Here is a 12,256-nt window from a genome sequence, read left to right as displayed (position 1 = left end):
AACAATAGACAGTTATAAACAGGCATACAGTAGAGTAGGGTTATATAGAATATTAATAGAGTAATGTGTGAAAACATTTTGTGATATCTTCTGATTTTTAAATGAATCAAGACAAACTTGAACGTTAAAAAAAATACAAAAAATGTTGAAATGCTATGGATACTCGTACTGGCTGAGAGACACTGTAACATCTTATCAGGACTATGGAAACTATCTGGAAGTGCTCATGGACAAATCTCACTGTCTTGTCATCCATGCACATGCATTATGTCTATCTACGTTGATTGCTGTTGTATATATTTTTTGGCACCTTCAACCATGCCCTGTCAAGGACACGGTGTGAGAGATCTTTTTTTATACCTCTCTCTACTTATGTTGTCTTCCCTTTTTCTATCTAAGCAATTTCCCTGTTCTTAATGCAATGACAATAAAGCTTATCCTGATTCTGAAATCCATATTTCCCTCAGTATACAGTACAAACAGTACACCTGAGGGAACTGTTGTTACAACTCATGCAGTGGTCAGATACTTTTTTACAGGTCACACCCATCTCGGAAACCCAGAAATGAGCATTTCTTGAAGGCGTGCATGTTTCCCAGTGCCTTGCATGGCAAAGTTTTAAACGGTCAAATCTAATCTGTTAGTACTCAGACTATGTGTTGTGGATGACTCTCAGCTACTGCCACATCAAATTTTAGCTTTAAATCAGTAAAATTCACTGAGTTAGCACCATTTATGTGTTTTCTAAAGTTAATTAAATGTGGCAGCTGCAAATGTTAATCAGTTATTGAATAGCCTGCAGTGATAACTTACTTTAAAACCTATTTATCTAAATAATTTACAAGATATTTTGTCGACTGACAAAGGATGCCTGTAGTGTTTGGATTAAGTGTTGGGGATGATGTGTAGCTACTACCACACCAAATATTTGCTGTATATCAGATCTGTAACAGACAGACACACACGCAGAAATGGACGTTTAACTTATCGCCTGTCTTTCATGGTGGTGGGTATTCATTATTAAAAAGCCAACACGCACACATGGCAAGAACAAAATGACACCTGTGCATGGGTGGAGATAAAAATGTCTCCCCATCTCACACCTGTGTTAATTTGTATTTGTTTTGCCTTCCTGCATGGTGCTGTGTTGCTGCTGAGGAGTGGCAGGTTTTATCATTCCTAATGGCAACTTTGTTCACAAGTTGTGCAACCAAGTACAAACAGGGAGAAAACTTTGGGAGCAAAGTAGAAAAAGGATCGCTGGAAACCCTCAGAAGGACTTTGTAAAAGTCTGAAAACAGTGAAGCAGCACAGACATCAGTGCGCCTCTGGGGAACCATTTCAGCTATCAAGTAGAGGTTATTATGCAATGAAGCACTAATTAATTCATTAGTTAAATGAAATGCCAATAAAAGCTTGAGAGAGCGTTAAAATTGATGCCAAGTGTCTCGTGCTCCTCCTCTCCTCCTCCCTCTCTTCATCTCCGTCTCACCCATCTGTCCAAATTATCCACCTCTCTGCCCAACACACACTTGCACACATGCTTTCTCCAGAGTGTTGAGTGAAGCCTGTGATGGAGGACATTAGCAGAGATCAGCGGGAGCACTTTGCAGCGGTCAGCAGGAACGGCCTCGTCATACAGGGCTTTAGCATTCAGCAGCACTTACCTGCTCTCTTTCAAACGGTTCCTCTCCAGGGTCTTTTGGCCAACTTGGTGAGTGTGTGAGTGCATTAGCCTTTATGAATGTGAGGCACTGCAGCGTTACAGGTCTCGACTGTGAAACTGTAACTACACATTACTCAACAGCTGTCTTTAGGCTTTTAATGCAAACATTTGTTCGCTTAAACTCGAGGCGCTTCGTTCTTTCTGATAGTCGAACTTACAGCGATAGGTCAGAGTGTTTCAAGCGGGGATCTGTGGAAAGGTTATGAACAATGAATATCTTACCTGTTGTAGACAGCGTTTTAAATGTCATCATTTTGTAGAAAGAGTTTAATTCCAAATGAACGGATGAGCTAACGTCTATTCTGAGCAAGGTCAATATGAAAATGCATTGCTCTCAAACTAAAACAGCTTCTCACAGCAGTTCATAAAAACTCTATTTTACAAACATTTACTGTATGTCACCATCATTTTTTTTAAATAAATGGTTATTTATATAAAATTATATGATGCTTTTGGAAGAGTTGTAGCTCTTTTGGTGCAGTTTGGGGCACATCCTCAGTGAAGGGCTGTAACAATAATTCTGATAAAGGTGTGATGCAAAATACATGGAAGTAACATGTTTTAAATAATAGCATGTAGGTAAATGAGAATACAGTAAATGCAAAAATAAGAACAAACTCTTGGGGATGGTCAGGATGTGCAGCAAAACTGCTGGCATAGCCCTACAGAACCTCACTGACCTACACAAGGCGAGGTCAGTGAACAAGGCAGGCAGATTCTGGCAGATCTTGATCATCGACTCCTTGGTGAGTTCAGGTTACTTCCATCTGGATGCAGGTATCTGCAGTCCAGATGTAGGACAAACAAACAGAAAAACTCATTCATCTTTGTAGTGATCAGGCTTCTCAACGAACAGTGATGATTTCTGTTATTTTAACTTCTTAATGTCTTGTGTAGTATGGATGCTTTGTGTGACTGACTGCACAACTAATTGCCCCTCAGAGATAATAAAGATTCTTGAACTTGAACTTGAAAGTAAGAATTTAAAAAAAAATTCTTGCCTTCAGTCTGTAACTGTTTTTTTTTTTTCCTCAAATGGAAGTGGTTTGTAGAAATATCTACAATAGGTAAGATATTAATTGTTCATAACCTTTCAAGACAACGTCACTTCAAACCATTCGAGCTATCCTTTCATTGAATATTAACATATCATTACTGGCTTGAATTTTTCAATGTTGATCATTGATCACTCATAATATATATGTAATTAAACGTACCTCTGTCACATCTATGAATACTGATGTGCCATCCAGACTCAAACCGGCGCGCCAAATGGCTGCCCAGTTTGCCTGTTTTACCTCATTCCTCATCACCTTGATATTCACCGTCGACTCTATGACTCACTCTGAACACAGCAGTGACTTTTTGCCGCTAAATAGTCGTTCCAAGGTATTTGTACAGAGCATGCGTTAAAATGCCACCTTATTTACATAAACATTGCTCAGCTCCCTCCACAATCAATAAAAACAGAAGGGTGACACGTTCACACACCCGCGCGCGCACACACACACACACACACACATACCGCAGCACATTTGTGCTTACACTGACACCATGCTACATAACCAGTTGGATTCATCTGTTTTGTGAAACTGCAGTGAAATGTTGCGAAAGGTTGCTGCTGGTGAGCAATGGAAATGAGAGAATGATTTGGGTCAGGGGTCAGGGGTCTGCAATCTGCGGCTCTGGAGCCACATGCGGCTTTTGGTCACTCTGCAGAGGTTCTTTCAAGCTTTGACCAAAACTAACATAAAACAGAATTTTATTGGTTGTTGTACAAACGACAAAAAAGGACTAGTTTTAGCAGTTTTTCTGTCGTTTCATTTCTTTTGCTGGAACATGTACAAGCAGTAGAACATACTCACTTTAACTTTATGCTTTATTTCTATACTTAATTTTTCCACAATAAAAAATAAATTCTGATGCCAAAACCTGACCATGTGTGCTGTAAAAAAAAAAATCTAGATGACGAATAACTAAATAAATGTAATGAGATTTCTGCAAATTGTTTTTGCCTTTTCTTTGGATAAAAGGGATCTCGTTGTGAGTTAATAAATGGGGGCTGAGTCTGATTCAATTTAACTGAGTGCACTGAACTTATTGTTTACAGTTAATGTTGTTTTATACTGTCTGATTTGCTTTAATTCCCACTTTATCAGCTGGGCATTTTGGTACAACAAAAATGTACCCTGCTGTATAAACTTAGTTTATGTTGGACTTGTTGAATGAATGAAAACAAATCTGAGACTTTTTAAAAATTATTATATCGAGCAAAAGTTGGATTGCTTTATTTAACAAATTATTTAAAATTACTTTAATCCGCATAATGAAGCTCAGAATCAACAGAAGAGTCAATCATAAGATTTTATATTGATCCACTCTTTATGTTTGCTTTAAATATTTAATTGTGTATTGCAGTGGTTCCTAACCCTGGTCCTTGAGGAACACCAGCCTGCATGTTTTTGTTGATTTTCTGTTCCAACACACCTGATTCAGTGATTTAATTATCATACTTGCTCTTGTTCTGCAGAAACCTGTTAATCATCCATTTATTAAAATCGGGTGTGTCTTAACAGGAAACAATTAAAACATGCATTACGGCGTTCCTCAAGGAACAGGGTTGGGAACCCCTGATGTATTGCATAGTGTGTACTATAATAAAATTGTGTGGAAAATTATAACTTTTTTTTATTTTATTTATCTTTATTGAAAAAGTTTGTTTATTTTAAGTCTTAGATTTACACACAACCAATAAAAAAGCTCATGGTACGAACCTAAACATTAATTTCTTGTTTTGGAAATGTATTTTGAATTATGTCAATCAAACATAGGTATGCATTTTTAAAGTGCAGTTGAAAATAACCAGAAACAAACAAAAACAAAGAAAGTAAAAATAACTTGCTTGTAACTTTAAATAACACATCTTTCATGTGAATGCCCTGCTGGTGTAAATCTTGTGAAATTAACCAGTAACTTGAAAAAATATTTAGTAGGGATGCACAATATTATCGGCATGGTATCGGTATCGGCTGATATTAGCGCTAAATATCGGACATTGGCCATTCCATCAAAATAACTCACCGATATAACAGGCGCTGTTTTTGTATGACAGTCCAGTGACAAGGACGCCTGCAGCAGCAGCACAACATGAAGACATCCTGATCAGATCACAGCGGAGAGGAAGAAGTCAAAATGTCGGCGGTGTGGAAGGTTTTTTTATGTTGAGGATGTCGGATTCTGAAGATTTTTGGACTACGCTGAGCCTCGCTACATCGTCCCCAGTAAGATATTTTTCCGAGCCTTATCCGAGTTACAAGCCGTCATTTCCAACGCCATTGAGAAGCTAATAGCTGATAGCACTTGGGTGATTTTTACCACAGACATTTGGATGTTGTGTTAGCCCCGTTAGCATGATTAGTCTTACGGCGCAATGGATAGACACAAACTTTGAACTTAAAAAGGCTGTCCTTCATGCACAACAGAGCAGAGGATCCACACTGCAGCTAGGAACCTGGAACAAGCCTCCACAAGTGAGACAGCATCACAGGTGGCTAATGCTAATAAATAACATTTAACACTTTTCATTTAATATAAGTTAAAGTACTATGCATATCATATGGCTGTTACTGAATATATGTCACCAGCTCTTACAGCTGTTACACATTTTTTGTATCAAATAAGCCTAAATAAGAGGGCTATGTTCTGACAAAGGAAAGTATATAAAAATATTAGTATCGGTGTCGGTTATCGACCAAATAAGTTTTAACATATCAGAATATCAGCCAAAAATCCAATATTGTGCATCCCTAATATTTAGTTAGATTTCAAGATACCTACTTTTAAAAATGTAACTATTCACTGTTTGAAACCAGTCCATCTACAGAAAACTAGTTAATGAAGTGTACTTTCATAACCATATATTTGAACATCCTTTGTTATTCTTATTTTTGCACTTGGGTTAAAATCGTTGTGTCTCAGAACCTTCAGGAGTAAATCACTGTACCTCACTGCAAAGGCCTTTGTGACCTCCGTTATAAACATTTCAAGCTGTGACCACAAAAGGTAGCCCTGGAATTGTGTTGACAAATAATTGTACAGTCCAAAACCTGAAGCTTCAAATGAACAGCCCAACACGTAACAGAGACAGCAACTTAAGGTTCACATCAGAGTGGACACACTGCAAACAGGCTGTTATGAACGGCAGCAACAGGCCTAATAATTTCTGTCAAACTGGCAGCTTGAGCAAAGTTAAACTGTAACACTGACAAGCATGCTCATAAGCTGCAGGCACTTTGAAAATGTTGGAGTGCAGACTTTGCTGCAAACAGATTAATTTTCAGGCACTTCCTTATTTTATATGAGCAAGTTAAAAGTGTTGTGAATACGTCAAAATATTGTTATTAATGTACTCTTTGCCTTCTGAAATGTACAAGACTTTAAGGTGATAACTCAGATCTTGTGACATTGTGTTCTGCAGTAAGGTTACAAACAGTTAATATCTTACCTGTAGCCATTTGAATAGAACTACAGGGTTCATTAAAGATGGAGTTTAATTCTGACCAGATGATCCAACAGCTAGTCTGAACACGGTTTGTTTGGCAACAAGACCAAAGTGGATTAATGCTGTCCTTACAACTTACAATAAGTTTTAAAATTGTCATAGCAACTCGTGCTAATGCTTTTTTGTAAATCTTTACAATGGCATCAAATTTGCATTACTCAGAGGTTTACACAAATTGATGTAAATATTTGAAGAAAGCTGAAGCAGTTTCATTGCAGCCTTGTGCAGTTACAGCAGAAATATTACATTGTTTCTGATGGAATTTCTTATTGGATATGATTAGGAATGAGATCATCAGAGGTACAGCTGCAGGTTGAACAGCTGGGAGATAAAGTTTGTGGTTAGAGACGACCCAAACAGGTGAGATCCCAAAGCAGACGCGTGTCAGAGTTGTCCGTGTGTCAGTAATTCAGAAGAACGCAGGCAGAAACAGGGTTTAAATGCTTTTTTACAGCCATGAAAGTACAAACACCCCCTCAGCTCCAAATCTTCTGACGCTTTTATTCACCATTAATAACTAATTAAAAATGTCCGGGTGTTTTCCGGGTTCGGACCTGTAATTACTGTTAATTCGTCGGGTCAGGTTCAGAAACTATGACACCAGGTTGGGGCCGGGTCGGATCAGATTTTTTTGGGCCCGAATGCAACTCTAATGCAGAAGACAGAGAAGGAAGAGGATGACTCGCTGTGGCGACCCCCGAAGAGGGAAAAGTCGAAAGAAGAAGAAGAAGAAGGAGAAGTTTCTGCTGGAACAACTGTGCAATGTGGAAACTGACTGTGATGCAAAGGTACTGGTATATAAAATAGCATCTGCATGAACCATAATGAAAAGGTGGAGAAAGGAATTGTTTAAAGTTTCACTGATCCACTTCAGTATTGACACCACAGATTAGACATTAACTCATCAGTGCAGTCAAAATGATTATTTCTCCAAACCAAGGTTGTTCAAAGAGCTATCTACAACAGGTAAGATATTAACTGATTGTAACGTTTCCACAGAGACTCTTTCACTTTTGCTTTAAGTAAAAACAAAAAAAAAGTATTTCTTTCTTGCTTGCTTTTGGTAGCAACAAAAGGCACAAAGGCAGAGGCGAAAAGTCAAAACTATGAGCTTATTTAGCTAAAAGTGGACCAGTATCCTACTGAGGTTCACATGTTCATGCCACAGGAGCTGGATGTGATAAATAGCTGTAACGACTGCAGAGTGCTCTGAGTTGGGACTGCATGCTGATCACACCATTTCCTATTGAACATGGTCTCCATTGTCACCGTTTTTTCTGCGAGAAAAAGTTTTTAAGAAGAAAAGACGAAAAAGGCTAGCTGAAAATCAGTTTGGATGTATTTGAAACACGAACCGGAAATTGTCCTTTTTTTGCATCCATTTTGTTCAGCTACTTGCCCCTTAATTCTAACATGAAAAACCTTTGAAGTGGTAATGAGAGTTAGAAAATTGACTCAGTGATGATTAAGTACTAATAGCCATACAAAATCCAAAATTTAAACACGTCGAACAAACCTATTACAATTACTAATTAGTAGTGATAAAGCCATAATGAGCCAAATACTCGTCCTTGACACCGTGCAGCACACCCGGGGGAAGCTGACTAAACAAAATACCTTTAACACACACACAAACGGGTTTGTTCTGGAGATCCAAGGCAGCTGTTGTTGGTGCCCACAGTTTTTATTTTCTTTAAAATGCTGAATTACTTTATCAAAGAGAAGACACACCAAGTTCCCCTGACAAATCCGAGTTGTGAAATCCTTTGTGCTCTGCTGATCTGAGTTAGCTGGGACTGCTGTGGCATCGTCTACGAGACCGACAGGCGCTAGAGAAGCAGCTCGGCACGTCAGCTGAGTCAAAAAAACAAACAAACAACAACAAAACCCTGGCTCCACCTAAAACAAGGGGTCACTTTTAAACAGCTTGACCACAGACACACTGTTTATCATGCTGACAGGCTCGTATATCACACCTTGTCCAAACTAATACAGATAAATCTGAAAGCACTCCTTTCACTTTCTGACCTTCTGCACCTACTCAGCCAGCAGTTTTGAAAATAAATAAAAAAATAAAATAAACCCCATGTGTAGGCTTTTCTACATTAGCTTTGACATGGCCTTAGATGTCCATGATGTCCTTCCTGCAGTGAATAACACCTGAAGCGCACGGATTACAGACGACAATAGGTGTGAAACATCATTCAAATTTCTATTTTTATGTGAAGGTCAGAGACACAGTTGAGCTTATAGGAGTCCTGCCCGGTGTCAGCGGTTTTAGTCCTGTCAGGGCCAGTGAGGTTAAAGCTTGAATCTGCTTGTGTTGAATCTTTGACGCTGCAGCTCTGCTTGAATGACTCTGTTTCTTAGGCACTTCTATGTTGTGCTTATATTTAAAGGTTTCTACCTAGCAGCATCAGGAGGCTTTCATAGAGGGAATTCAAAGCACACTAGCGTGGAAATAAAGAAATGAAACTGATCTTGGCTAAGATTGTTTTAAAGGTTCCCCTTTTGTAGTTGTTATCTACCTTCTCATTGACATTTGTTACCATAATCACACACATCTTTGCTTTTCTTACAACTAAAATGTCACAAGTAAAATAGATTTAATGATGTGGCAAAGTGCATGAAAACAATGAAAAAAATGCATAAAAAAAGCATTTTAGGGGCGTAATGTAATTTTTTTATTTGGCTAATTTCCTAACTGGTTTATATATGGGGTTTAAATTGATTTATAAACCTTTTTTTTAATATGGGATGAAGATGAAGTTATGAAGATGTGCACATCCTTGATAGAAAGTAGCGTTGGTTTGAGAGAGGAGTAAAGGAAGACATATTTGAGAAAATAAACCGTCCATCATTAAACAGGGGTGGAGGCCTCCGTGTTCAACTGTCCCCCTCTTACAATGCTGTGATTGCTAGTATCATTCAGCCCCCTGTGAACTGGGATGCGATCCTGAAAACTTCTGGTTACGAAGCGACAACTCTAACCGCTGTTCCACTGTGTCACTATCAGGATTCTTGTGTTTGTGTCTTTTTGTGATAGTTTTACTTTCGTTGGGTCTTTTTGTATTTGTGTTCAGCTTTTCCTAGCATTTTTTCCCCCAGCTCCTGCCACTCTCACCTGTTCCTCATTGCCTTTTCCCAGTTGTTCATCATTATCTGTCGTAAGTGTCTCTTTAAGTTCAGCTTCTTTGTGTTTCCTGGTTGTCCGTGGATTGTGCTTCCCACAGCCATCATGTTCTGTTCTGCCATGTTCCTTGATTAGAAGATAAGATTCACTGCCTCATCAGTCTTTGTTTTTGTGTTAATTTAAGGTCTATCTTGTAAATGAGTCCCCGAGGCTCAATGGGATTAACCTGTATAAATAAAGGTTGAATGAAATATAACGTTCTTTATTTTACCCTCGAGCTTCCCTGAATCAGTCTGCACCCTGGGCTCGAAACATCACAGAACATGACAGTCACTGTTGTTGTTTTAGCTAACCTCATATAAATTTGTACAAACTTAGTAAAATAAGTTAGACCAACTTTTCTTACATCTAGAATACTCAAAATGTTTTGGGTAAAAAACACTGAGTCAATTAATATATAGTCACTTAAACTGATCTGCTTAAATGTTGAACTTTGTCAGTTAAAGTGAGTTCAAGTAACGAAGCAACTAAATCCTGTTTGACAGTGTAGAGTTTAAAATCTAAAGCCGTTTAGCAAAAAAAAAACACTATAGAATTATATTCTCTAACCAAAAATGCTTATTAATTGTAGATATTTTAGATATTTGATGATCACTTTTAATACAGAGACAGACATACAGCCTACTGGCTTAGGGTCTGTCCTGAAAAGATCTTGCGAGCTTCCCATTACTTCACACTCAACGACCACTGGAAATGAGCACCAGCTCATAAAGAGGATGGATTCTTTGCCACAACGATTGTGCAAGTTTGATAAAATAATTTAGTAAACTTTAATACATTTCTTATCTGAAACATATGCCAAGAACCCCTAAAGAAATGTCTAAAGCCTTCCAGACGTGTAGCACTTCAAAAAGTATGTAATAATTTCTTCTCAAACGAGCCTCCGAAATTTAGAAATTTTCTGTTCACAATGAAAAACAAACTCAAATGAGATGCGTGCTGCTGCAGGAGCAGCCCGGAGTGAACTGGTGATATTAAACTGAGACAACGGAGAAGGTCTGAAACAAACAGTGGAAATTATACATTTTTAACAGCAAGTCCTACTGATTTAAAGACAAAAAAAAGACATGCCAGCATTCTGTTTACCAAGAGTCACCAAGGCTGTGTTTTCTGTGTGTGTGTGTTTTTTAAAGAGAAAGTGTGAAAGTTTTCAAGGATTCTTCACAATTATGAATTTTTTGGGGAGAGTCTCTGCCAGTCTGTGTCTGCTCAGCATCGTTCGCTCATTCCCATCACACAGTGAGCGCAGCCTGAACATGACAGACTGGTAATGACTTGGGACTCCACCCCCCCCCCCCCCCCCCCCACACACACCCCACACACACACACAGTCCAAAATATCAAGCTATTTCCTCTGCAGGCTCTAATGGTCGTCTGCCTTATTTTAATCCTTTTCACTTTCTTTCTTTTCTTCTGCAGGTGCAAAGCAAAAATGAACGTTTTGCACAAAATAAAAGTTATTTATTTTTCTTTATTTTATGCACGCACACGTGCACACACACACACACACACATGCAGAACATTCCACACCTAAAGAAGAAACTCTGTTTTTGTCTGCTGGACTCATCTCCTCCTCACAGAACTATTATATAATTTGATTCTTTTAATTTCCAGAACCATAAGAGGGACAATGGTCTCATGCTTGGATACACATTTCCCCCGCTTGAAATAAAAAAAGTATTTTCATCTACTAGCCTTGCTGAAAAAAAAAAGTTATTTTATGGCTCTATAAAAGAAATTATCATTATGCGGAAAAAGAAAGAAGAAGAAAAACGAAATTCATTTCCCCAAAGCTTTATGGTCGGGTTTGATGAGCTTTTGATTTTTATCTCTTCATTTAGTTTTATAACTGCAGACTTGCTTTAGGAGTTTTTTTCCATCCCAATTATTTATCATACAACTTCAAAAAATGTAATCACAGACTCTTTTGAGATATTTTTTATAAGTCCCAGTCAAACTGTTCCAAATAAACACAACAAACACGCGTAAAACCAGTAAAGAAAAGAAGCCCCGCAGCGCAACGCATCTCCTGACTCAGACACTTTGCGGGGGTTAAAGGTGTTCTCCTACCGGGGAGTCGCTGCTCGCAGTCGGACAAAGAGGTCCTCTGAAGACCCCCTTGACGCGCCGAAAGTGCCCATTGCTCAGGTGAGTGGAGCTGATGACCAGGTAGTAGCACGCGCTGCACGCCATCCCGGGAGGCTCGCGAGCTTTGGAGCCCATTGAGCATCTAGAAGTGATGTTGCGCAGGTAAGAAGAGCAGCCGGAGGTTTGCTTCAGTCAGTCCCGTCCTCTGTGGGGGAGGCTCTGCCTGACAGGGGGAGAGAGAGAGAGAGAGAGAGAGAAGGAGAGGGAGAGGGGGGAACATGAAACGCTGATTCTGAGAGTGTGTGAAGGACAAACCCGGCAGCAGACATTTGTGAGAGACAGGGATGTGGTACAGACCCAACTCCTGCGCTCAGCTCCCTCCTTTGGCATGCTGCTGTCGTCCGCCAGGCTTAAAGGAACGGATGAACGCCTGTGGAGTGGCAGAGGAGGGAGAGATGGATGCGTCCACTTTCTCCTTCACACACACGCACGCGCACACACACACTCCTGTTCACCCCCCCCCCCCCCCCGCACGAGTCTCAGTTAAGTCTCAGCTAAAACAGCAGCAGCTGACTTCTCTGGGAGGAGAACATGGAGCGGCGGCAGAGAGACTCTCGCAGGTGCGCGCGCCTGAAAGGAAAGAGAAGGGACAATATCTGACCCTTCTTTTCTCCTCCCCCCCCCCCCC

At 39.5% G+C, this 12,256-nt stretch overlaps 1 protein-coding gene across 1 annotated transcript in view; it reads right to left on the bottom strand.

The window, feature by feature from the left end:
• LOC119409445 (G patch domain-containing protein 8) overlaps positions 1-11,735 on the bottom strand; it is an 87,378-nt gene extending 75,643 nt beyond the window's left edge. The window contains exon 1 of the mRNA XM_037676332.1: positions 11,551-11,735. Within this exon, the coding sequence (XP_037532260.1) occupies positions 11,551-11,703 (153 nt within the window). The 5' untranslated portion in view covers positions 11,704-11,735. The remainder of the gene's footprint in view (positions 1-11,550) is intronic.
• Between the last annotated feature and the right edge of the window lie 521 nt (positions 11,736-12,256).

Source organism: Nematolebias whitei, chromosome 5 (genome assembly GCF_014905685.2).
Source record: "Nematolebias whitei isolate Nwh7 chromosome 5, NemWhi1, whole genome shotgun sequence".
NCBI lineage: Eukaryota > Metazoa > Chordata > Actinopteri > Cyprinodontiformes > Rivulidae > Nematolebias > Nematolebias whitei.
Note: the sequence above shows the minus strand (reverse complement) of the source record. Positions and strands in the feature narration are given on the sequence as shown.